The sequence below is a fragment of the Lagopus leucura genome, unplaced genomic scaffold, assembly GCF_019238085.1.
Source record: "Lagopus leucura isolate 7727_CA_CO unplaced genomic scaffold, USGS_WTPT01 Super-Scaffold_806, whole genome shotgun sequence".
NCBI classification, from domain to species: domain Eukaryota; kingdom Metazoa; phylum Chordata; class Aves; order Galliformes; family Phasianidae; genus Lagopus; species Lagopus leucura.
In genome coordinates, this window is record NW_024962260.1 from 6,989,802 (window position 1) to 7,017,451 (window position 27,650).

At 36.3% G+C, this 27,650-nt stretch overlaps 1 protein-coding gene across 5 annotated transcripts in view; it reads left to right on the forward strand.

Moving 5' to 3' along the window:
* The window catches only part of LOC122176739 (splicing factor SWAP), a 39,986-nt gene extending 13,108 nt beyond the window's left edge, over window positions 1–26,878 (forward strand). For 3 of the 5 annotated variants that reach the window (XM_042865571.1, XM_042865576.1, XM_042865575.1), the window contains exons 9-19: window positions 102–233; window positions 604–697; window positions 2,917–3,091; window positions 4,018–4,251; window positions 5,397–5,587; window positions 15,314–15,588; window positions 19,959–20,114; window positions 21,417–21,542; window positions 22,989–23,159; window positions 23,911–23,983; window positions 26,467–26,878. In XM_042865571.1, coding sequence (XP_042721505.1) covers window positions 102–233; window positions 604–697; window positions 2,917–3,091; window positions 4,018–4,251; window positions 5,397–5,587; window positions 15,314–15,588; window positions 19,959–20,114; window positions 21,417–21,542; window positions 22,989–23,159; window positions 23,911–23,983; window positions 26,467–26,532 — 1,693 coding nt within the window. In that variant the 3' untranslated portion in view covers window positions 26,533–26,878. The remainder of the gene's footprint in view (window positions 1–101; window positions 234–603; window positions 698–2,916; window positions 3,092–4,017; window positions 4,252–5,396; window positions 5,588–15,313; window positions 15,589–19,958; window positions 20,115–21,416; window positions 21,543–22,988; window positions 23,160–23,910; window positions 23,984–26,466) is intronic. The other 2 variants (XM_042865572.1, XM_042865574.1) reach the window with 2 other exon arrangements.
* Window positions 26,879–27,650: the final 772 nt, after the last annotated feature.

A 27,650-nucleotide genomic window follows, 5' to 3' on the forward strand; every position in this document is an offset into this window, starting at 1 on the left:
GAGACCAGAACAAGCCTCTATTTCATGTTTTTTGTTAAAACAGGAGACTGAAAGGTGTTTATATTCTATTTATAAAAACAGTGTATTTTTTATATTTTCAGCACAATTACTCCAGTGGTTGCCATTATACCTCCACCCCCAGATATCCAACCTGTTATTGACAAGCTGGCTGAGTATGTTGCTAGGAATGGGATAAAATTTGAAACAAGTGTTCGTGCCAAGAATGATCTCAGGTAAGAGAAAACATTATTTCACTCTTTATTTTAAAAGTTGAGGATTTTATTTGCAAGTATATTAAAATGGCGTGCAGATCTCAAGAAGGGGATTACTTTTATTTATTTATTTATTTTTAATGAAATTCAGGGACCTACTGAAAGCTAATGCCAGAGTATTATTGCTCCAGTCGTCAAAGCAACCAGGCAACCAGAAAGCTTCTGTAGAAACCGTGCTTTCAGCATATAAGACCTGGAAGTTTATGCATACATTACAGTCCTTCCAAATACCAAATAGGGTTCCATCTGCAAGAAAGATTTAGACAGCAGTGGATTGTTGGTATTTACTGTGTTCATGTGCATTTTCACAAATTCAGTTTTCCTTTAACAGATTTGAGTTCCTACAACCATGGCACCAGTATAACCCATATTATGAATTTAAAAAGCAGTTCTTCCTTCAGAAAGAGAGCAGTGACAACTGTCAGGTATGTGCGTTAAACTGCAGTGTAAGTGAGCAAAGGACTTGCTTACCGAGTGTATTGCTGTGAGACTTGTTAAGAATTGAACTCTGAATGATGGAGAACTTGTTCAGCAAAGGATGTGAATGCTTTTTTTGTTGCTTTTTAATTTTGTATAGCATTTAATTTGGGATATGTGATATTTAGTTCTTGCTTTTTAGTGTGATCAGCCACTCACTGTGGTTGTATTCTAAAATGGCAAGCCATGAATGTTTTGAATATATGCCTTGTGGAGGTCTAGAGACTTGTAGAATTAGGATTTGTGTTCTTTTTTCAGAAAGGTGAGATATAAATTTTTAACAGCTTCATGATTCTTTGTAAAGTAGTAGCTAAACTATGTTTTTGGCATGATTTTTTTTCTAAGGGAGATTTTAGAAGGGAAGAATACTGGCACGACTGACTGAAAAATACTGGACCTTCAAAATCTCATACAGCTTATTACTTCCTTTGCTTACTCTACTCGTGTAATTAGAAGATAGTATCCAGACTTGGCATCCTTATTTCTAACCGTTCTCATGTTAGCTAATAGCATTAGATTGTTTGTTCTCTTACTGAAAAGAAAATTGCAAATATTATCAGAAATATTTTATCTGATGTTAACTTTTCATGGGAAAGAGCTATTTTCTTTTTAGGCCCTATGTCATTTGTCATCTCAAGGCTTATATTGGAGTGCTCAACAATTAATTACTTAAACTGAAAGAAGGTAGGCCTGTGGGTATACTCCTCAAAATAACTTTCTGGAAAATGAAGAAATTCAATAATATTCAATGTTTGAAACACTTGTCTCATATTTTAACTGTGAAAAATGCTTTGAAAACACTGTTTTTAAAGATAAGCTGTAGTAAATATAATCTTATTCAGTTGATAAGTTACACGCAAAATCATCCTGTACCACAATGATAGCTTTTATTCTAGAATTTCTTACTTGCAAACTAGTTTGTTGAATTCATACGAGTTACCTAATTAATTAATTAATTGGGACTTAATATTTACTTTCTGGGGAAACTGCACCCCAACCGAAAATGTAATGACAGGAGTTTCCTTTTAGGTGTTCCTTTTAGGAACCTTTTCCTCCTAGGTGCTTGCTAAGAAGTGAGCAGAAAAACTGGTTCAGGTTCCCTGAGGTTGTATCTGGCAGTGTATATCATCCTACTGCAAGATTTTGTAGATAATGCCATTCTTTTTAATTTTTTAGAATAAAGATTTCAATATTATTTTTATGCTTTAATAACATAAGTATAGGCAACTAATGCAATTGTTTATTCTCAATTTGGCCATTAAAGTTAATAGAGAATTGTACTATTGGCTTCAGTAAATACACGAAGTCCATTTCTTCCCCAGGGATTTTCAGTAATTAGTTCTGTTGGTAAGGGAAGAGCTTCAGGGAGCAATGAATCTCTTCAACGCTTTATATTTCAATATTAAATATATTTAACACCATGTTGAGAGAGACTCATTTAAACGTTAAATTATTTAATCTGATCGCCCAACTTGCTGTGTAAATATGTTTAATATTCTACAACATCTGTCTTAGTATTTTTATAGTATGAGTTTAGAAGTTTTCTTGAACGATTCAGTCACATAACAGTGACTGCTTACTGTTCTGAAAATCTTAGAAGATCTGTACTACATCAATTTAATGCCACAAAAGCCATCAATAGGTCTGATGTTCTTCAGCAAAAGGCTAGAAGTCATCAAACATTAACCTGTGTTCATCTCTATAATAACTTGACTTTGTAAAGAAAGTATCGTGCAATTATATAGTAGCAAAAAATGTCAGGAGCTTTCATTCTGTCACTGTCAGTCAACTGTAATGGATTTTGTCCTGGGCCCTGGAGATCGAGACCTAAAAGGATATACTTTGGAAAGAAAGTGTATGCTTTTAGGGTCTAGTTTTAAAAAGCACCATTTTTAAAGCAGTTGCTTGGCAGAAGTGTACTGGCTGAAGAACGTTTCCTTACCTGTAAAATAACGTCTTGCTGCAGATCTTCTGTCTATGCAGCCTGTGGGTTTATGTGAAGCAGCGTGTTATAAGAAGCAGGCTTTCAGTCTTAACTGCTTACAGAGTACAATTAGCTGTTGATAGTGATTTTTGAAATGGCTGGCAGAATTGCAGCTCCCCAGGCACTGTGTTAACTCTGCCATAAGCTGTTCGGTAGGTAAGTTTGCGTATTTCTTTTGAAAAGGGAGTATCTTCATCCGAAGATGTTCCAGCAGATTCTACCACTGATGCACCAAGTGAAACTCAGCTTGCAGATGGGCACACACCTGACGATGCATCTGAGCCAAGTGCTAAGGGAGCTCTAGAAACTAAAAAGGATGTTCCTCCTAAAACTGTCAGTGATGGCAAATTGGTAAAAGGTATGTTGGCACAGTTTGTTGGCCATAAAAATATTTGTCAGCACGTATTGAAGAAAAAAAAAAAAGGGGGTGGTGGAGGTTGTGGGAAAGAATTTCAGCATGCAGAAAGCATTTTCATTAAAAGCGTCAAAAAGAAACAAATAATCAATTTGCTTGTTTTCATATTTTTTTATCAGACTCTGAGGTATTTACTGTCTGACAGAATAAATTGTTTTGTTTCAATTTTGTGCAAAGTTGAAAGCTTTCATCAGTGTTCACAATAGAATCTTATTTTTGTCATTTAAAACTTGACAGTTATAACCTCTGCGTGAGAAAGGAGTTATTCCTTCTGAATAAAAGCAACACTCTTAGAAACCACATGTGTGGAGGAAGTGCACTAGGCTTATTGGTTAATCAACATGTTGGACAGTAGTCATACTGGGAAAAAAAGACCCTTTTTGTGTCCAAGTGGACTGTTGTTCCTCTTGCATTTGTAGCAGCAGAGGGATAATGTGGAAGGATTTCTTGAAAGACAGTCACTAACACACTCTTGTTATTGTGTGAGACACATAATTTTGAGTGTGGGAGACCCTCAGCTAATTTTGAATAAATGGAGAAACATTTTAATAACCATATAATATGCTTGTGTCTAGAAGATGGTTTGTATCTGAAATATGGAGATTTTTAATTTGAGACTGAACATTACAGGGCAAATGAAGTTTCCAAAATTTCTTCAATGAAAAAGAGAAAGAATGGCTATGTTGTCTTCTCCCCCAGAATAAAATCACAGTGTGAGGATTATACAAGCTTACAAGCTTTTTTTGTTTGGTTGGTTGGTTGGTTTCTTTCATAGTACAGGCCACAGATGTTATGGATGGTTAAGTCAAATTCAACTTGCATTCCACTGTAGTCTAATGATGTGTAAAATCTAACCCATTCATTCACAGCATCATTTGCTCCAATAAGCTTTGCAATCAAGGCCAAAGAAAATGACCTTCTTCCTTTGGAGAAAAACCGTGTCAAATTAGATGATGACAGTGATGAGGAGGAAGAAGAGGGCAAGGAAGGCCAGGAGAATGCTAATAGTGCTTCAAATAATACTCCAGCTGTTACCACTCCTTGTGTTGCTGCTGAAGAGAAAAAGCCTCAACTTACACAGGAGGAGTTGGAAGCTAAACAAGGTATCTCATGTTACACTAAAAAGAAAATGACAGATTGAGTCCTTCGTAAAGCATAGCGTTTGGAGTATTTTCAGTCATCACTCTGTCATGTTAGTAGGAATTGGGTTCTTTTTTCCTATTCCCACAGTTCCTTGTTTATTTTTAATACAAATTTTCATTGGTTGCTCAACTAAAACTGGCACTGTAATATGTTGTCACTGAATGTTTTGACCTAATGCGTGATCTTACTGTTACTTATTTTATTCACAGCCTTGAAATAAAGCACTAAACTTCTGGTTTCCAGTTTGCATTAACACAGTCCACAAAAAGACATGTCCATTTCTCATTTTCTTCGCAGAACAGTGAAATGCTTCCAGCTATTTTTCAATAATGTAGCATGCCCATATACACTAATATCACCTTGCTGATGTTTTGCTGCTCTTACAATGAAGTGCCATTAAATCTTTGTATGGGTTTTTCTGTTACTGTGTTTGTGTATGTAAGGGCACAAAGGTAGGTTGTGTGAATTGGAATGAAATGGTCTTTTAAAGGAATCATCCCCCAGGCAGTTGCACAGTAGAGATTGTTTAATAAAGTAGAGATGCTGTCATGTGTACCAGCTTAAAAACTTCATATTTTTTTAGAACTGTAAGTATGACAGTGGAATTTAATTTTTTCATTTTCAAAATATACTTTTTTCACTCCTGAGTAGTAGTTTCTTTCAGTATGCTGTAGTGGTACAGATCTAAAGCAAATAGGAAATATTTTCCATGATAATACATGAAGCGTGAGAGATGACTGGAAAAAGCTGTATGGGGGTAAACTGCAACTAACCAAATAAGTTATGCTGTATGCACACAGAACACAAAACTGGAAGTGTAAGATGAAACAGGTTAGGCAAAATTTCCATTAGATGCGTGACTAAATGAAGTGGGTTGTTTTCTTTAATCACATAACAGTAATCGTTGCTTGTGACAATGGCAAACAGTTTCTGAAGCTATCTGGTAGTAAGTACCTTTTACTAGTGCTTTGAAAGGAGGTACTAGAAAAGGTTTGAGTATATAGCTGGGGAACTGTTTGGCTAGTCTATTGGGTTTTGTTTCTTTGAAGGAAACTGAAGTTGCAGATGTGTGGTTCACACTAAACTTAATGTTTGTCTCTCTTAGCAAAACAGAAACTTGAGGATAGACTAGCAGCTGCAGCAAGAGAGAAGCTTGCACAGGCCTCCAAGGAGTCAAAGGAAAAGCAGCTACAAGCAGAGCGCAAAAGGAAAGCTGCACTGTTCTTGCAGACCCTGAAAAATCCTCTGTCAGAGGCAGAAACCGAGAAGGTTGAGGAGAATTCCTTCAGTGTTGAGGTAAGGAGATAAATTTCTCTTTACCGTAAAGCTAGCAGAAGACTTACTTGCAAGATGTTAATCTGACAGTATTTTTTATCAGATTGACTGAAGAGATGGAAGATCTTTCCAGAAGGAGAGAGAGTTATGTTTTAAACACTATTAATCTTTTTCAGTTATCTGAGATGTTTCTTACATGTCAGTTGAGTACTGGTAGAGAAATACAATGTGAAACTCAGAGTTCAGTTTGTCAGTTAGAGAAAGCAAAATAAGCTAGCAAAATCAACTCTGCAGTAGTGGCCCCTGAATTTGAATGTTTCCCTTTCAAATTTATTTAGGTATTTATTTTAATGTTTGCTTATTTAATGTGTTTTGTTGTGAGTAGACATCTTCAAGATTTTGAGATAGTTCTCAGCAACTGAGCTTACTTTTCACTTATTTTGGTGCGTTTGTTGATTATTTTTTAATTTTATTTTATTAATTTAGCTGATGTAAAACTGTGACAGAAAGGTAGGGAATTGATCCATACAATTTAAGGCTTCTAGCTTGAGAAAATAAATGTGTAGATAGGAAGAATCTAGACTCTATCATGATTGTTACTCATCATTAAGTTAGTTGAATGTTTCATGCAGATGCTTTAAAAGACAATGCTAAGAGATTTTCCTCTTAGGCTAAATTTTAGTATAAGACTTAGTATAAGAGATTTATTATTGCTATAGTTATTAGACTTTAAAAATAAAACAGTTTATGAATAGTGGTGCAAAATTCAAACGTGTTTGTACATGCTCCTTTCTGGGCAGATTGTCAATAAAGAGTCAAAACAAGAAGTTCAAATTGAAGTGATTGAGCTCACCAAGTGAGATCAACATTGGTTCAAAATGCTTATTTCTGTGTTGTTTTAAAAAGAAAGAAATAGTCTGCAAGAGAAAAGAACTCGAAGTACAAGCTATTGAGAAATTCAGATTACAAATTTGTGTTTTATATTAATGAAGACAAAACTGGAATTGAAGTCTCAGCTTTTTCTTTGGTAATTTTTGTTTATTGTACTTCAGTCACGTTCAGCACTCTAGTAACAGTGAAATACGTTTTGTTGACTTACTCCAGTAGACTCTTTACTGTAACAGTATATTCATAACTTTGATTTGCATCTTCAAGATCACTATACAGAAATTGAGAGATGGTGTTTCCAGAATTTATCATTTCCAGTTTGTTGAAATCTGGATTAGATAAGAAGCATACAAATACTGCATTCTTCATCTCCCTTCTTTAGCTACTTCTAGAAATACTTCTCTGCAAATTTTATTCTTGAAATATAAAGCAAACTCTACAAAACTTGATTAATCAAAGCCACAGATCTGCTTTTTTTTCCTGTTAATGAATGAAAATTGCCATTCATGATAACTAAGAATTAACATATTTCACATAGACATTTTTGATTGCAGTAAAATAATCACAATTTTAAAAGCCTAAATAAAGGATTTACATTTATTATATAGGAAAATCCTTCTAGTATTGATTTCTTTATACACCGTAGCTCTGTCCTGAAGCTTTTCTCTCCGTCTGTAGGTTTTGGCAGCAGAGCAGTAATTTCAATCCAAATATCACATTCCCACATGCATTGTATATTTTCCATTCAAGTTTTTCTTTGCTTAACTTCATCCTTTCCCTAGAGGAGAAGGAGCTGGTTTTCTTCTTGGCTTTTGTTCTTTTTTTTTCTCTCTCATTCTGGCTATTACAGTGAGCCACTCTCTTTCTGCCAGCGCTTGTCATAGTTTATGAAGTGATAACTTTACTTCCAGGAGTGTCACCCTTTTTTTTTCCTTTCAGCCTGAACATTGTTTCATCATAACACATTCCAATCCAGTATGATGTCATGCATGCCTGCCAAAAGATGTGGCTGTGTGTTTTCAGCATCTGCATGGTCACTTCCAGCAAGTCCAGGCAACCTCTTTTCCTAATGGGAAAAAAAAAAATCACGTCAAAACCAATTTTCAGTGAAATAGGCTTAGACTCAGGGCTTTACTGCAGTAGCTGTCAGTGCCTGTGGGGAGAAGATAGGAATGAGATCTGGTGTAGGCTGTGTAGGTACCTGTAACTCAACATAAATTGGGTCTGAAGTTTATGTAGTTTCAAGGTATCGTTATGGGTCTTACACCAGCCAGAAAGATATTTTTGTGTTTGTCTATATGTGCTGCAGTTAGACTTACCGTGCATATTGCAAACACAAATACTGTGGGGAAATAGAACCTCAGTTTTCTGGTTTTGGAACTATGCCACTCCTAGAAAGGCCAGCAAGAAATTCTTGATTGCATTGATCAAGCAAAACTTTGGGTAGTGATTGAAAATTTCAGGTAATAACTGTGACATGCTGGAACATGAGTGAATGATGTGGCTTTCAATCATGTCCACTCCCACAGAAAGAATTCCAGTGCAAATACTTCATTGTCCAGTTCTTGATTTTTTTCCAAATAAATCATGAATTATCCTTCAAAAAACTTTTAGGAGAAGAGACATGTGAAAGAGAATTACATGTATTTTAGTTAAACCATATCAGCAGTGGCTGATTGGTGGCAGATTTGTGAATTAAAGTGACCACATGCTAAAAGAAATCCTGTTCAGGATTCTCATTGCTAATGCTAATGAATTTTCCCTGTGATTGGCACACATTCAGTATATTTTTCCAGTTATCTGTTGAAGTGTGAATGCAAAGAGACCATGCCAGTGCAGAATTCTTGAGTCTTTCAGTCTGTTCTTCTTAAGGGATTTTTTCAAGGACATAGATATTTCTAAGCTAAGATTCTTTTGTCATTTTTCTTTAAGGGAATGCTTGAAAAAATCAATAATTTTTCAGTAACAGTTGTGTCTTTTTCAGAAGAGCAGATGAGTGCCCCCACTCGCATCTGAAATTTCTGAAGTTCTAAGTTGAACTTATTAGAAAACAGGTCAACTTGGCAACAAAATCTCACTCTTATTCCACTTCTAAGCAAGCTTACTTGCTAAAAACATCTGTTTTTCTTCTACCACGTATGTGCAGTTTCAGAGAAGGCATTTCTTTTTCTCACAGATGAAGTCTGGTATATCTCAGAATTTTAAAGCAACCTGTTTCACTGCTTCTTACCAGTAGAAAAGGTTGGGAAGAAAATTATTTGTTTGTAAATGGGCTTATTTAGAATTTCAAATGTATATTGAAGTGTTACTGATGTGCCCTTCATTTTTGAAATAAAACTGGGAGTGCCAGTACTGGCTTACTGAGCAGGCATTTGCTGTAGTCAGTGCTCAGAATCCAGTAAGCTGCATCATGATATCCACGTCTATTTATAAAGGAATACATAGCACAGTTTTGTTTTGTTTATTTTAATTTATTTTAATTTAATGTTTTATTTTAATGTTTTTTATTTTAATGTCTTTTTCAGTCATGTTTTAGAAAGATTCATTTGAGAACACAGCTGGTCAAAGTATTCTCCAATAATAAAAGGTCACTACAGTAGCTGTAATCAAGGAAATACATGCAATCAGTAGAAAGAGAGATGTAAAACTAATTTTGCAGTTTGGTCAGTGGAACTAAAAGAAATTTAGTAAAATGAAAACATAAGCATTTTAGTCTACCAAAAATACCACTTAGCATATTTCACCTCCCTTTTGTGAATAGAAGCAACCAGTGTGGATCCAGGGAGCAAAAGTTGATATGCAGTGGTCATAGAGTTAATGTAGTACAGTGGTTTTTTGTAGCTTAAAATCTGTCTCAAACATTGCATAAGTGGTTGAAAAATACAATAAGGCATGAAAGTGGGTTGAGAATTTCCATGGGAGATGCATAATTCCCATGAGATTGTCCTTGCCAAAATACTGCATAAAAACTAGTCATGCTATTTATGCGTATTCTCAGCGTAGAGTGATGCTGAAAACCTTTATCACACTGTGTAGAAATGCATTAAATGAGCAAAGCTTTTTTGACCTCTGTCAGATTTTCCTGATACCTTGCTTTTCTTAAGAAAATGGCTGATATTGAGTATATGTTACATCTTTGAAAACAATTGATTGCACTAACTGCATGTGAAGGGCAGTCGATACCATAGAATATAGAGCGTGGAAGCTTTTTGGCTTCAGATGGATCACAAAAACAGTTAGATCCACTTTTTCCCCTAGCTCAATTCTTTGTTTTATATTGTTTCCTGCTTTCCTTTAAAGTGAAATGAAGCAAGAGGAGCAGAAAGCTAATAATTGAGCTTGAGCAGCGAAGCAGCACAGCTTTTCTGAAACAGATCCTCACCCTTCTTTGGAGTGTTGCAGGAGAACAGTCAGGGTACAGCCTAGTCCTTCCTCTGAGCCGTAAAACATGGCACTAGCTCGGTTTCCCAAGCTGATCAGCTTCCAGTAACATTGCAGCATGTGAAGCCTGCCCTTTTTGGAGACATGAGTAACAGCAACCGAGTAGCCTCTCCCTTTCTGTGTTCATGTATGAGATCAGTGCATGCTTTTGTAGCAAGAAAATCATGCTGAGAAATCTGCGGGGTTTGTCAATAAAGAGAAATTGCAGTCAGTCAGACACAAATGCAGAGGTATATTCTTTGTCAGAGAAAGAAGTCTTAAGCAACCATTGGAGTCAGTTAAGAGAGAAGGCATCTCCTAGAATTTACTGGTACAACAGACAACATGGGACAGTGGTGACAAAAATAGGAGGGAGCAGTGCTGGTGGCTGGCTGGGCAGAGCTTTATGTGCTCCCTGCAGCTTGGTCTATTAGACTTCTTCAAAGCAGCTATGTAGTGCACTGGCGGGTGTTCTGCATGTGTAGGACAGTGTAATTTTTGTATACGAGGCATGATTTACCTAATAGCATGTCTAGTGATGGTTATCACTGATGATGGTTATCAACTAGTGAGTATTCTGCTCATCTCTCGTGCTTTATCTTGTCAGAAATGCTTTATGGATAAGTACTTTAATCTGTATGTAAAAGACAGTTGGCTGTATCCAAACTGTTACCTATATAAACTCTAAAATCAAACTTAAACAAGGGGAAAAAGTCCACTATCATAGTGCTGCAAAAACAAGCAAGCACATGATTTGATTGGCTTGTCCCTAATGTCATCTGCTATTGTGCCTCTGAATATAAAGATTCTGTAGAACAAAGCAATACTTAACTTGTTTTGGCTCTTTCATCCTTTCTCTTTTGAAGACCTGGTTTTTGCTTGTTTCTCAGATGGCTGGTCCTTACTTTCGTCCTGTGTATAACAGTATTCTTTTCTGTGTGTGTGCAGACTGGTCTGTTTACAAGAGACATAGAAGCTGTAGTACAGGTTTAAAAACAAGGTGTTATTCAAGTTTTTCCAAGCTTAACAGGGTTATCAAGAACTGCAGGTCACATGCATCTTTCACATTTTCTGCTGTAGATGATCCTGCTTTTTGAGCAATAGGCAGTAGGTGTTACTGTATGCTTCCCTAGAATAATGATCATTTATAACATAATATTCTGTTTGCATGTAAATTTAATAAAAAATCGGTTTGTGATCAGAATGTATATAAGAATATCAGAATATAAGATCAGAATGTATATAATGAATCCCATATTCTTAGTATTCAGAGGAACAAAAAAGCTTTCAAACATTTTAGGGTCATCCATTTCTCACTTGACAGTTTGTTCAGAGTATATGTATCATCTTCTGTTTAACATGGAATGATTGGTGGGGTTGTTAGCTAGTCTGTTTGGAAATTTCCTTTATTTTACTTTTTCAGAAGACTGCATACTGGTGTGGCATTGGGGGCACAAGTAGTGGAGATCTTGCTGGCATTTAGAACTTGTTTTTTTTTTTACTGCAAGAACCTATCATTAAAAACAAAACAAAAACCTACGTGAGAGTTGTACTTCTTTACACTGTAATTACTAGGAATGTTCTACGGCTTGAATTTTATCCTTCGTGTTACTGAGGGTAAAAAGGCATACAGCTCCATGTAACTAACACAGATTCACAACCACAGGTTTTTTGGTGTGTGTGTGGGTTTTTTTGTTTTTTTTTTTCAGTGGCCTTTCAGAATTGAAAATGAGAAGTTCTGTTTTCAAAGAAATTCTCATGGTCAGTGCAGTGTTAATTGCTGTACATCCGTGCAGCAGCTGAACAGAGATGAAACAGTTGGGTCTTTGAGTATCTAGTATTTAATTTGTTCTATAAGAACAAGTGTTTTTATCACTCTTTTAATTGCTTTGGGGTAATTTATTTTATTTAGGGTAGGACTAATGAAATCTTCTTAAGGTAATAACTCTGCTCTCTTTGGTGCACAAAGCAATACTATGTTTTCATTGCTGGTAGACAGTTACTTATTACTTCTCTGTCAGGGAATATTTCAGCATAGTCTTTGGGGGAATCTGCAGTGAAAAAGGTTCTGTGGTAGAGCAGGGTGTGAAGCGATTTCACATTTCAGTAGAGTTATTAACTCTTTGCAGTTGTAACATCCTTCTCTCTTTCCAACTTTGATCTAATAAAGATTCAAATTAATGCAAAATAAAGCTGTTCGGAGCAGAAAAAATACTGTCCAGCTGCAGGAGTGTTAGTTAAGTTGTAATGCTCTTTACCAGTTAATTTAATTTGCACCTGGAACAGTGCCAGTGTTTTGTTCTGCTGTGATAGGCACCTTTTTGGTTCACTTCAGATGTTGCTTTTGAGTATTGATTAGGTAATGTAACCCCTGAAAAACTGTGTGTGTCCTGCTCTTATGGATACGGCAAATAACTAAGTGCCTTGTTATGAACTGGTCTTCTGGTTTTGTTCTCACGTAGCTGTAAAGCCTTCCTGAGAGAGAGAGAGCTCTTTCCTAACCCATTGCTGCTAAAGAAGAGTTGTTTGGTCATCTTTGTTTTCTGAAGAAGCATGTTTGAATTGTTTCTCACAAGGAATGTTTATTTTAGGAAGCTTTCTTTTAGAGGAATTTCCCTCAGTGATCCAAATACAACACTGAGGAGGAACTCCTATAGTCTGACACTATATATTTAAGGAGGGCTGAAAAAAGAGGCTGTTGTCCTAGGTGGGCAAAGAAATGTGGTTCGTTGAACGCTTCCTGGAAAATTTCCTAGCAGAGCTCTCAAAAAATGTTAATCTGTCTTCCCTTGAGATGCATCGTAAATCTTGTCGGGGAACCAGCTTGCTGCCACACTTCCTGAAATTGCATTCTGCTGACCTGCAGGTTTGCACAGTCTGATCAGTAACACAGCATTTTGGAAATGCTTAGCCAGTATCTGCACTGGCTTTGAGTTTTTGTTTATTTGCTCCACTGCTCCACTCCCGCTTCCAATCTCTTGCATTTGTTACCTTAGTTTGCACGGATCAGTTTTCCCTTGTAAAAGCTCAAGTCGCTGACAGCATCTTCCATTTGTGAGACACAAGGCAGTTTTGTTTTCTTTCAAAGATTTATTCTGAAGCAGTATTTATATACACTGAAATTTTTGTGTGTGCCCTGGCAACTTGCTGGCATTTAGTTATTTCACAGAGCTCCGCTTCCAGGTCTGTTTCCAGCCATTTTGTTGATGATTTTTGTGTTGATGGCAAACAGAGCTGCAGCTGAGGGGCTCAGCATGTTTATTGGCAGCTGATCCTGCTGTTGGAACCTGAAGACTTCTGAGCACCTGGTCCCAGCAGTGCTGCCTCAGCTTGGCTGATATGTGGCTTCTCTCTCTGTGTTAGCTGTAGTCTTTCACTTGGGACCTACGTGTTCATTTGGAGGATCTTTCCATTATCTCAGTATGGTTTCTGCTGGAGCTTTCCAAATATGGTTCATTAGTAAGTTGGAGCAGCTAAGAGATGAACACTCTAGGAGTGGTGAGTGTCCTGTAAGACAAGGGGAGACCTCCATTTCAGCACCCAGTGCTTTTGGTATCTATGTAGGGATACTTAGCATTGGAGGGGGTTCTTCATTTTGATTGCTGAAATAGTCTCTGAGTGTAAGCTAAAAGTACCCGTGTTGTTCAGTTATTAACTTCCTTTTTGGTAGTGGTATAATAGCTGATGTTTCATGCAGCCAAATAAACTCGGGCACTGAAAAATGTTGTTTTTTCTTTCTCATCTTGTTTGCCTCTTAACTCTACTTTGCCTACAGCTATTTTGTTTCAGGCTATTAGAGTTATCTACTTCAAGGCAAAATGGTCTATTACATATTCAGCAGTGTTCAAAGAAAAGGCTGGGGTACTGTATAAAGACATGAATAACATTGTGAAGGAACAAAAGTAGGCTGCAGTAGTCTCTGAGGAAACCCTTGAGTTTGGAAATGAGGTGTCTGGAATTGCACGTGGATTGTGAAGTTAGTGAAATTGGAAATAGGCCACCAGTAAACCAGTCACTCAAATGATCATGACTGAAAATATTTACAGCCCTTGAAGCAAACCACTTTAGTGCTGCTTTATTGCTGTTTTTGTAAATATTGTGATAACAGTTATCAGTTAAATCTCAGGAAAGAGTCATTGCTCTAACGTAAAGCAAAACCAAATTTCTTATTATTCAAACGTACTCAATTATTGCCTTGACATATTCACAGTAGGAGAGGGGTAAAGAGAGAGGAAAAGATCACCTGCTTGTAATTTGGTTACTTTGGCTTTTAATGTATTAGTTTCCATTCTGGTCACGGTGAGCGTTCTTGTATCAAACAGTGAAAGTGTCAGATCAGGTGGAGCAGAAATTATGATAGGGAAACTGTTTTTTTCCAGTTGCCTTGAAATGGCAGCTGAGGGAATGACAGATTTTGAAATGAGGAGCGTATCAACAGTGCCTGACTTGAATTGTTCTACACAAGGTGCTGAGCAGAATACTTTTGGGTATGAGCAGATAATTTGAAAACTTCTTGGAGTGTGGTAGGTTTTGCTTAATTGACTTAATTGTAGTCAGAATTACTGACTGACTAAACATGATTTGAGCAAGGACCTGCTCCATCGTTAGGATTATAACTTTTGTCTTTGTTCCAACCCTATACATGCAAGAAAACTTATTTCAAATGACTTCTATCAGCTGTATTTCATTTTGCTGTTTTCCTTGAGGTTCTTATCAAACTAACAGAGCTCAGGGAGGAAACTGACTTCAAAACTTGATGTTGAGTATCAGTAGATCCTGATTGTATTCTTAAATTTAGCCCTTTATAAATGAAGGGACAAATGGATAAAAAGCTATCTGATAGTACCCATTTTTTAGAATACATTTCTTCTAAAAGTTAAAGATGAAAACGTCAGGACTGTGTCCTAGTTAAGGTGACAGCCTTAGCATGTGTGTTACAGCTTGCCTGTATAACTGTGAGGGACTGTATGAGCCTCCATTAAATGCTGTTAGATCCGTACTTTTGGAGATGTGAACCTTACTTACACGTGCTTTACGTAATGCTGATGCACTGAGGATTTAAAACAGTAATGGAAGGTTAAACTGTTATTGATTTAACAACTGTTTTCTTAAGATGGTTGTATTTTTCACAAAATGAGTTAAAAAAAAATATAAGAATATTATTAGTTACTATCTTCCTTGCTGTTGTACTTGTTATCCTGCTTTTCTTCTATTTAAATGTATATAGATGTATATTGACAAGGCTACCAAGTGGGATATCTGAAGTTTCTTTGCTGGAAGTGTGTACTTATGTGTCATGCACAGGAGTAGATGTAGCCCTCTGTTAGTATAAAGGATTGGAGACACTTATGCATTGCTTACACGTGTATGACTTTTTGAAGATCTGTATGCAACTTAAAGATCTGAATGCTGTTGTTCTTTGTTTACATTTAATTTCAGAGTGTCAGTAGTATATCATGTCCTGTGACTGCAGTCAGAACGTTACCTGCCTTAGAAGTCAGCAGAACTTCTGCAGCAGAAAGGCCTTCAAGCAAAAGCAGAGATCCTCCTCGGGATGAAGAAAAAGAAAAAAAGAGAAAAAAACACAAGAAAAGATCTCGGTCAAGATCTCGATCACCTTTCAAGTATCATTCATCATCTAAGACCAGATCTAGATCACATTCAAAAGCAAAGCACTCACTTCCCACTGCCTATAGGACTGTCAGGCATTCAAGGTGGGTTTGGAAACCAACCATGTTCTTTAGTGCTGTGTGGCTAATACTGAAAATGTTTTTGCACTTCTTTAATTATGTTTCATTTTCATACCCATTAGATGAGATATAGTCACCCTGAAGACAGTGAGCAAATATGAACGGTGGAAAAGCTCTGAAAATATTTTTTAATGAACTTTCTCTGAAAATATTTTCTAATGGAATAATCATTCATTTCTAATTACACAGTGCAAAATGTTCATCAGTAAATTTCACTCTGGTCTGTGAAGTACTTGGCAATATTGTATAGGAGTCTGATTATAACAAAAGGAGGAATTTGTGCCTGTTGCTGCAGTACAGTAACAATATGTCCCAGCTGAAACCAGGACACGATATTAACGCAAGAAATAAGGAAAGAGAACCAGGTAGTTGAACAGCAAAGTTCAGAAGGAAGGCAAGCAATTGGGTAGCATATGAAAAGATGTGATTGATGAATTGACTGGAGAGATGTGGCAGGCATCCAAGAAGGGTGAAAACAGAGTTGGTGAAGGAAGCCATAGGAGAGTGTAGCCCAGCACAGTTCACTGTATATTTGGTTATTAATAAGGGTAAATACATTATGTTAATTATCCAGCTGTAAGCTAATACATATTATGTTCCATTAATGTTGTTAATTACATCTAAGACTTTTGAGTCTCAGAACCTTTAAAGTTTGCTGTGTGTAAACTTTGTCTTGTCCTAACGTCAGGCCACGTAGCAGTCACTGCAGTTGGTCAGAAAGGCATATTATTGGGGTTATAGTCTCTGGATCATGCAATAGAATACCTAAACAGTACTTCTGTAACTTGTAGTTCAAATGAATTGTGCCTATAAATACTACCTTAGCTATGTGTGTGTCTGATGCAGAATTATTTATTATCTTAGTGGACATGCCTGTGGCTTAAATGCTTCTTCCCCAGAAACAGATGGCCCAGTTATTTCTCAATTTTTTTCTAGCTCTTGATGGTGATGTGACAGATCTGCTCGTCATATATCTTCCCTGTACTTTTGTTGCTGTTGTTTATTTAACAAAGTGTCTATGTATGGTAATGTGAGCAAGTGTTAATGCTTTACAACATGTTACTTTCTACTGTTTTTTTTTAGGTTTGGTATGGTACTTTACAGAGATGAAGACATCTCTGTTGTTCAGAGATGAAAGAAATTAAATGAGCATAACTTGGCCTTAAACAATCAGTCTGACACACTGCTTATTCAACTAACTGGAAGTCACAGTACTATGTATGTTATTAGCTGCATTCCAGAATCTGGTACCATTCCTTTTTTGTACGTAACTAATGTGTAAATGGAATGGTGCTAAATTAAGCTTTCCTTGCATATGAATTGAATATGAGTCTTTTCAGAGTTAAAGATATCTTGAGGAGAAATCTCATCAACTGAATCACTTTCTTTTTTTTTTGACTCCCTGTCAAGTATCTTCACTCGGAGCTCCAGCATCTCTTAATTCAAGCTATGATTCGTATTTTTATCCATTATTTTATTTATCAGTGGTAAAAATAAGAATAGAATTAGTAACATGAGTGTGATGATTTTAAAAAAATATATTCTTTTCTAGCACCTTGAAAAAGAATCATCTGAGAAGATTCTTATCAGCACCTGTGTATGCTGCTCAGTGACGCTGATCTTTGTGTGCGATGCTGAACACGCCTTCTGGCACAAATTGATTAATAGTTACATAGTAGTCCTAATGTAATGAATCAACACAACACCTAATTAAGTTTGGATGGATTTTTCCTAGGTCTCTGTTGAATGATACACTTGAGAAGTCCAGTGTTTTTGCTGGCTGGCTGAATTTTCAGAACTGCACCAATTCTTGCACTGAGAACATTTTGCACATCATAAAACTTTAGCCAGGTTAGAACTGAACAGGAGAGGACTCTCATTTATCATATTTTCTGATCCAAGTGTACCAGTTCAAAGACCTCTGGAGGGTCTTCCGTTCAGAAACCAATTGAGTACAGGAACTTAAGGCAGTATCATCAGTGCTGAGTGGTCACCTGTTCTCTTTGAGATTTCTGCAGGACACATGTGAGACTTCTGATCAAGAGACCTGTTAGAAATCAAAATTTACCTTACTAACTACAGCATATCTCAAGACTGTAACTAAACTTCTGTTTGAGGTTCTCTAATTAGCACAGAATACCTTCTTCTTGGATCTTGATGTGGTGACTGTATTGGTTTACTTTTATGGAAACGTATCATTTTATCACATATTTTTTGTTATTTATCGGTGAGAAGTAGGCTGATGGGAATATAGTAAAAATTTGACATTGGAAGAAGTCAGGCAAGACAAGCAGGTCTTACATAGTGTTGATAGAGTGAATCCTCAGCTAGAAGACAAGTTCCAGAACTGCAAATAAGATTTATAGAGATATGTTTAAAATGGGAAATATTTTTATTGTTGATTTGTTTGGATTTAGATAGGGTGAGGGGGAGAAAATTAGAATGATGACTGAAAAAACTGGAGAAAGATTAATTGAGTCATTGTGTATGCCAAAAAGAGAGGTGTAGAACATTCTTCTTCAGTCTCTAGGGTTTGGACAGTAAGTAATGGATGTAAATTGATAGAAGAGAGACTAGAAAGCTTTTTATAGTTTCTCAGTGGTTAATACAGCTTGTAAAAGCTTCATCATGGGAAATTTCTGCATTAAGAATGATGGTTTGGAGAGTATTAAGGAGTCTGATTTCTTGAGGTTTTTCTAGCCCTGTATTTCTAATTAGGTCCTTGAAAAATTGTCCATACAGTCTGACATTGTACAAGAAACGATTGTGATAGTTAGCCAAGCTTTGCTGAAAGTGTTTGCTATACCTTAACATAAACAGTATATTTCCAAAATTAAAGCTCTTGCTCCTGAAACTTGAAAGGTGTTAAAATAATCAAGTAATCAAGAGTGGGAGGCTGATTCAAAACCCATTGAGACACTGAAGTGTTTTGTCTCTCAAATGTTTTGGAAAAATAATGCCTTGTCTTAGTAATTTCCCCAGAAGAGGCAAATGTTGGTGCCTAGCTAGATGTGATTTTTTTCTTTCTTTTCATATTCCCGTATTTAGTGTAGAAAATTATTTCCATTTGTTGTCTCATGCATGGTAATTGCCAAGTTATGGCCTGAAACAATGGTTGAGCACTGGGTGAGAATGTGTGGCTAATTCAGGGAGCTGGGGTGCAAACAGTCCCGTAAAGCTCCTCGGATGGTCCAGCTTTAATTCTAGACCAACATGACAGGTTAAACAAAAGCCATAGAAACAGTAAGCCATGTAAAAAAACTGAATTGTAGGGTATTCCTGTGTGGCTTATTTTGGAGATGTTAGTACCAAAGAGATAACTATTATAAATAAGTAATTAATGTCAAAAATGAGGCACATGTGTTAAATCTTTATTGGCAAACAGACTTTGGCGCCTTCTGGTCGATTCTGGTAAATGCTTTGTGGTACCTTTCTTCTAATCATCTTGGAGGTGCCATAAAAAGTCCACGTGAATTGTGTACATTGTCAGTTGCTGAAGTTTGAAGTATGCTGCCTCAGTGGGAAGTTTGATTTCACAAGTGGACAGTAAGAGTAAGGAACGACTGTGTTTATCTGCATCAATTTTCTATCAGTGGATCTCTCTGTAGCGCATCTGAGCTAATGATGTATGGTTTATGTGAGAGGAGGAGATGGAGAAATGCTCTTTGCTTATTGAATGGTGTAGTGATATGGTTAGTTGAAATCTGAAAGTTTATTTTGAACAAGAGTAGAGATGGAAATTTGGAACTGTTGAATATTGATCCTATTTCTTTGTACTGTCTTTATACCGTGTGTGTGAGAGAGATACTTTTTGCCTCATCTGCAGAAAAATGAAACGTGGAAGTGACTGCTCTTTGTTCCAAACCAATTCTCTTACTTTTGAGGCAGTATCAATTCACTTAGTTTTAATTCTAATGTTGTAATGAGACATGCCAAGCTTTGTAATCCTTTGAACTTCTGGGACGCTTCTTAATACAAGTTCTATTGACTTTAAAGGAATGGAGTGTCTTTAAATAATAGTGTAATGAAGGTAATAATTGTAATGTCACAGTAAAACTGTTAAGCTGTTTTTAATTGTTTGAAACTAATGGCCGAAGTTCTTAACGTTTAGCGATTGGAAGAATGTTGTAAAACCAAAACCATCATATCCAGTTCATAAAAATGAAGCTAATGCATTTTTCTTTCTGATTGTTTGGACTTTTTTTAGGCTGGTCCATATAGGCATGTTTCACTAAGGTTCAGCTTTTGGTTAAGGGAGCCTTTTCAGGATTCTAGTTAATACCAAAACTAGCACATTTTATTCTGAATGTGAAGTATGTGCCTCCGTATCACAGACTCACAGCATCCACAGGGACACTGAGCATGGAACCGAGTCTGAGCAGCTCATCAGTGGCAGCAGCAACAGAGCGGGAAAGTTATCAGGCAGCTTCGACAACGAAAAGATTTGACTGCTGGCGCTCTTTTGAGGGAAATCCTGGTAAAATGTCAAGGTGTCTGACTGACCCAAACTTTATGATCTGTTGTTTTTATTCCTTTTTTATTCCTTCTGAAAGACCTGGTAAAGATCAGATTTCTAAGGGACTGAGCAGTTAATTTGCAACACTTAACTGCCATTGTGATTACTTATTCATTTTCAATCGATCCATTCTGTTGTAGGTATAAGAGAAATGGCTCAGGAACGTGTGTATATGCTAAATATACAGTTTTAAGTCTTCAGAAGATCAGTGATTTCACAAATTGCTTCTCTTTTGGTCACTGCAAGAGAATGAAAGAGAATGAGTGCTTGGTATACATGGAATGGTGTACCTGTAGTACATAGATAAACTTGAAAGCAAACAAATTATTAGAACTATATAGGTCAGTGGGATCAAAATTAACTGCAGCTACAAAGAATTGGGGGTACATCCTGGTTCTGGTGTTTTTTCTTTCTTTTTTTTTTTTTTTCAAGCTGGAACCTTATCTTGTCCCCTTCTCAACCTTATCTCCCTTTCCCTTCCATCCTTCAGGACTTTTCTCATTCAATTTATTTGGTTATTAAAAAATACTCACTTTTTTTCATATCCACTTAATTGCAGATCATAGAAAAAAAGAGTTATGCTGTTAAGTTGATCTCTGATCTTAACTGGGCATGCATTCTTTATTTTCATCTTGGTCTTTTTCTAGGAAAAAATACTTTAAGTTGAAGTGCTAGTGCCAAACAATGCCAGTTGTGGGTAGTTGGTCCCTTGCACAGGTGAAAATATTGGCTATATTAGGTTTATTCTGCAGCAGCGGGGATAAAATTTCCTGGACTTGTCAGTATTGGAGATGCATTGAAAACAAAAACTTGCATTTATCTCTATGATGCAGCAGTTCTGAAAACATACCATTAATCTGAGAAGACAAGGTTAAGCCTGGCAGTTCCAGGCTTCAAGCCAAATTGGACTTCTGTGTACCAGCATTAGTAAACTCTGTTGCCACAATAGGTGACTGCACTGAAGAGAAACATTCCCACCTACTAATACAAATACTGATGTTAGCACATGATACTGGAAAAAAGAAAGAAAAAAAGTTCTTTTTCCCCACTGTTGGCACTGAAAAGCATAACTACATCCTAAATGCGTGAGGTGGGTAAGAAATTCTTGTGCAACTGGCAAGTCTTGGAGAATAGGTACCCCATATTGGTATAAAATAAAAATATGAATGGTGATATGTTTGCTTTTGGTGACAGCACAATTCCACTGAAATAAAAATAGCAGTGCAAATAACATAAGTAACAAAAAGCAAACCTTTGGATGTTTTTTCCTGCTTAGGTCACGATCAAGGTCACCTAGGAGGAGAGCTCACACACCAGAAAGGCGGAGAGAGGAGAGGAGTGTTCCAACAGCTTATCGCATTAGTAATAGTCCTGGAAATAGTAGGAAACGTGCACAATCCAAGTAAGTACAGCTCATCCAAGTGAAGGTTATGTTCTGGAATCACAAGATACTTTAAATGTTGCCTGAAGTATTGCATAGTCCCTACGTGAAATTCAGATGTTTTTGCTATGGGGCTCTGTTTTAATAAACAAATACGTCTGTGGAGGATAAAGAAAAACCAAGCACTGGTTCCTCTTAACCTGATCTTGAGTATGTTTGAACGCTGAATGTACAACTGATTTAGCAAGCATTAATACACTACTGTCTACAGACTGTGAAACTTGAGATTTATTTGGAGTTTCAAATCTTCTTTGGCTCCCTACAGAGGTCATATGCTATGTTATTCTTACTGGTATTTGAAAGTTGCTTGGGTACTCACTGTATCTGCACAAATAAGGGGAGAATCCAGCTTAGCAGATGGTATGCTTTACATTCAACAATTATGTTACTGGCTGAATAGAATGTGAAATATGAAACAAGTAATGTCTGTTTTGAGAGCACCTTGCATGCAGTCTCTCTGAACCTGCTATCATCGAGGTAGTATAACTGCCGTTATTTCTGATCAACAGTTGCAAAATAAAAGCATCTGGAAAGTGTGTGCACAAAAGGCTTGAAATATTTTGTCTCTAAAGTCAGTATGCAAATGAATTTTTAAAATTCATTATATATGCAGCTAATGTATATGCAAAATACAGTAATACCTTAAGGTTTCTAAACTGAGCATACGGAATTTTTTTGTCATCCATTAAGATTAGGCTTTAAGGTGTTTTTCTGTCTCTCTCGTGGAGTAGGAAGCAGCAATCACTTTCACCTGCGATTTTTAAAATATTTGTATTGTTTCATAAGATAGTTTTCCATCTTTTGACAGCCCCCAATGAATTGATTTGTATGAATGAGAACATCATCAGTATAGTTCAGCTGATTGTTTTTCATATTCATCAACTTGAGATAATTTTAAAAAGCAAGCAAACCAACTGTGGATTTGCATTTCAGATCTTTTTCTTATCTATAGTTCCATGGTTTGTTCATTTATGGGCTAAGAAATACAGGGAAATATAAATGCTTCTGTTCCTCATTATATTCCAAGTCACTGATGTTGTTTGGAAAGGAACTTACTTCTAGCAAAGTTATTCTGCAAATTTTCAATTAAAGACTTTAATTGTTACCCTTTAGACTATCAAATACTGTCTGTAATTCCTCTGTACCTGGGAAGTAGTATTCCATGTGGGCTCCTTAAATACTAGCAGTTGCTTATTGCAATTTATTAAAAAGAGCTTCTGATACAGCCAGAGAAATGCAGTATTAGACTTAAAAGTATGATATCGAGGTACAACTGTAATGCATCCTCAGTGCATGTGCTCTATGGAAGAGGACTGCATAATCTTTTAGAAGTGTGAAAAGTGCCTTCCACTGAGCTAGTTTCATGCTGCTATAGATACCCTTCAATGGAGTATTTTCTCCTCACAGAAGTCCCCATGAGAAGAAGAAGAAGAGGAGGTCTAGATCACGAACTAAGTCCAGAGCTAGGTCTCCTTCACCTGCTGTGTCACCAGGCAAACCATCCACACACAAAAATTCTGTGCATTCAAATAGTGTCTCTCCTGTGGAGAGCAGGGAATCCAGCCAGGAACGCTCCAGGTAATACGCTTTCTTATGCTGATGACTCTTGACTATGAATGTGTCTTTTGATATATTTTGGATGGTAAGAAGCTCTGTGTGCAAATACATACGTGTGCTTATTAAAAGTAGAGAACACTGGAAGAGCAATGCTGCGTACATCAGTCTAACAATGACACTGTTGTCTGCTGGAGTTTTTACATAATCCAGGACCAGATTTAAAAACCTGGAAAACACATAACGCTTTCTGTGCTACACTTGCTATTTTAAATAGAAAATCCCTGTACAAATTTAATCTGTCAAAGGATTTTTCATGTTGCATTTGAGATGAAATAGGATCACTTATGTGTGGTAAACAGGTTCTGCTTCTTGTTCAAGTATACATCTTGACATACTCCTACAATAACAGTTGTGTGGAATATCCCACAACGTAATTCTAAGTTTGTAATTCTCATTAAGCAGGATAACTCTTTGAAGTAAAAATTTTAACAGAATGGTTTGAATTTCAGGTCTCTGAGAAGTTCACAGTTAGGTTATTTCCACAGAGTATTCTACAGTCCTGCTGATAATCCCTAGCCTGTTCAGATTTCTTTTAATCGGTTGTGTAGGAGTTAGTCTTGTGACCTTGACTTATCCTGCCTTCTGGTTGAATGATAGAACTTTTGACTAATGCATAAGATAGTTGTACAGTGGTGCTCCAAATTGTGGTGATGAGTGAAATGCATTTTGAAAACATATGCTGTAGAATTCTAATTCTCATTGTACTTTTTAGGGGAGTTTCTCAGGAAAAAGATGGCCAAATCTCTTCAGCGATTGTGTCTTCAGTGCAGAGTAAAATCACTCAGGTACAAATAGACAAATTAAACATGTTGCTTAATTATGTGTGTCCATCATAGGAAATTCTTAATACTTTGTGCAGTTCTAGCTTTGCATACAGCATAGAGACATGTTTATTGTCAATCTGTTTGCTTATGAGAAAAGCAATTTTGTTGCTTATGTAGCAGCTCTCTTTTCAAGTTTAATTAAACCTTCAAAGATCAAGCCCTGTTCATCATGATGCAGCATACTGTTAAGATATGAAAGTCCACGTTATGCTAGAACAGTACACCAACTGCAAACAGCAGATATTACTGAGAGTCCGTCTTATCATGTAGTGATCTTAACAAGTTCTATGAAAGGATGAAGGAACGTCTTGGCAAACAAAGTTTGTAGTGTTGTCAGTGGAGGAAAAATGTATCCTCTTACACTTAGTTTAGTTTGCATGCTTTGCATTGAGCAATATCTACAGCTCATTTGTCTTACCCTTGTTGCTGCTTATGCCTATGAACTTGTTGCTATATTCAAGCCTGCTGTGGCTCACAGCATAGCTTTCTACAACTGTATCAGGTATGTGTATCTATGTGGCATGCCATAAATTAAATGCATTCACTATCCTTATCACAGTTTTAAGATATCTATTCTCTGTCAAAATAATACAGTTTCTTTTTTAAAAGCTACTGCCTGGTAAAAACTGTTCTAAAATTTTTAATTTTACTCATCCTCTTAGAAACTTCATGCGTTTTGAACTTCTTTCGATTCAGTATGCCAAGTGTAGAGGAGGAAAGCTCTTTATTATGCTCTGGGAAATTTACAATATAGAATCAGAATTGCTTTTTATATTCCCTTTTTTTTTTTTTTTTTTAATGAGTAGATTATCCTTTCAGTATCATTCCAAGATTTAGTTCCTCTAGAGAAATAGAAGTAATTGGAAATTAATACAAGTAGACTAATATCTTACATAAAATATGTCATTCATTTTGAAAAGAAACCATAAACAAGAATATGCAATCAAATAGGAAGTGCAGGCACTGGCAAAAGAAAATGGAATACTGACACCGTAGCACTTCATTAACTACCAGAGAAATGCATGGAAATTCCTGGTAAGAGTAGAGACATTAAGTCTTAAAAGTACAGTAAATGCCTTACCTATTTAAAAACATACTTCTTTTAGACAAAGGTAAAGTTCATGAGTTTCTGGGGTTAAATATTGTTTATGCCACCGGATTTGCTAGCTAGTATTCATCTGATTGCACAAAGGAGCTGGAATGGGCTGCCCAGGAAGGTGGTGGAGTCACTGTCCCTGGAGGTGATCAAGAATTGTGTAGATGTTGTACTGAGGTACATGGCCTAGTGGGAAATACTGGTGGTAGGTGGACAGTTGGACTGGATGACCTTAGAGGTCCTTTCCAACCTTGGTGATTCTATGATTCTGTGAAAGGGCAGCTCTAAGAGGAGCATATATCGCCAGCACTGCACATTGACTTGCAGTACAGTTTAAAATGCATCTGTTCAGTAGCTTAGAAATGATACTAAAAAGCAGTTCTTACAGTTTTCAAAAAGTAAGGAAGAAGAATTAGACTTCTGTGTATCTCCAAGATATTTCCTGGTGTAATTTAGTTTGGCATGTTTTTATCTGTGAAGGTCCAAAGAAATTTTAATTTGCCTCATTATTAGAAAGATTTTTTTGCTGCCAATCTGCTAGTTTACCCTGGTTTTAGTATCTTTTCTCATTCACTTCCTTACATCTGCAAAGTGAAATAGTGATGCTGAATTCTACCATCAAGTGTTTTGAGAGCTTTGGATGAAAAATGCTTTAAAAGTACCAAGGATTATTTATGTTACATGTGTGAAGAACTGTGTTAATTAATCTGTAATTTACTACTGATAAACACTCTTTATTTTCTGATCATGTTTTGCAACCCAATTATCAGATGTGTGTACGTGGAAAATTTCCTTTTGTAATGCTGTTTCCACTGGATACTCAGACAAGATGGAGAAATGCTCTTGGGTTCACAGTAGTCTTAATGTTTCTTTCACTGTTGTATGTAAAAATAGTGCTGCTATGTAAATTTTGGGCTCAGCTTTACAAAAAGCTCTCTGTTAAAGAATTGTTAGTGCTTTCATCTTAATGAGCTCTTGCACTTTTTCTTTACCTTGATTGGTTAGTAGTTTTATGTATTTATTACAGTTTTGAGGAAGGTATAATTTCTTTCTGTTTCAGATAAGATGATTGCTGTGCTTTGTTGTTTAGAAACGACTCCAATTACTTAAGCACAGCACTTGGTAGCACTGCAGTGAAAACAGACTTGCAAGAACAGTTGCTGTGATATGAACGTTCTCCAAATTATTTCACTTAGCCTGGAAACTGTTATTATCCAGTGATCATGAATTTCAGTATTTTACGTGATCAGAGTCCTTCATGCAGTTGTTGTTTTTTTTTTCTGTCACATGCTTTATCTTTATTTAAAGCCCAGACAAGCCTGATCATTTTTTCTCTTGTGTTCTGCAGGATCTTATGGCCAAAGTGAGAGCAATGCTTGCAGCTTCCAAAAACATTCAAACTAGTGCCTCCTGAGACCTGTTGATCTGATCATCAAGAAATTATGTAAAAGAACAACGTTAAAACTGCCTCATCTCAAATGTACAGCTGAGCGTAGCTCACTTGGTTCACAACTCTCTAATATTACCAGAACTTGAGGAGCTAAAACCTGTCTTTCTGTACAGAACTGTCTCCTTGAAATTTCATTAAATTTTTTCAGGCAGAATATCTTTGGGAAGTTTTTGGTTTTTGTATATTGATTTTTTTGACTAATTCTTCAGTAACATTTTATGATCAGCAGTCTATATGTGTATATTTGTAAATACTACGTTTCTGTGATAAAAGTATTACACAATAATAAAGGACGAAACATCTTTCATTAGCTCCAGCGTTTTTGTAGAGTCCTTAACTGTTTGAGGTTGACTTCTGTTACGTATTTCTTTTCTTTAATTCTGGTTTTGAAATAACAACTGTCTAGCTTCTTTAGGATGAAAAATAATTTTAATCTCACTTCAGGTACAGGGTTATCTAAGAATGCTTGTTTATATGGATGTTAGTAGTGGAGATTTCCAAATAGGGGGACATAATTACTATCTCTTATTTAGAATGGTCTGTGATCTGATCTGTAATCAAATTGTAGTTACTATGACTTTGGTTGTAATTTTCACTAGTTTCTTATAGTTTAAGGGGTATATGCATAGTATCTGTTACTAAAGATACTCTATTTTTAATGACTTAGCTTTCTAGTTGGCTCTTCAGTCAGCTGTTGGATAACCTGTTAATTATAAAACCAAAAGTCAATTATTTGGGGATCTTAGTGTAGAACGTTTAAAATTAATTTTCCTTCAAGTAGAGAGACCTTGCTTTACACAAAGTGCAGCTACTATCAAATTGAGTTAATGGTTTGGCACTGAACTACTTGGCTCTACGAAGAAGCTGACAGCTGTTGAAATATACCTGCAGTGTCTTGGCTTTGATCACGATTTCACATCAGTTGTCACTTGTAGCTCTTCATATTGTAACACTTTGACACCACCAATAATTTTGGAACATACACTTTCTCACTTGTTAACCTTCATGCATTAAGACAACTGAGACCATACTCCCATTTTTTTTAATGGAACAACAAATTATAACATTAGAATTAATGTTTT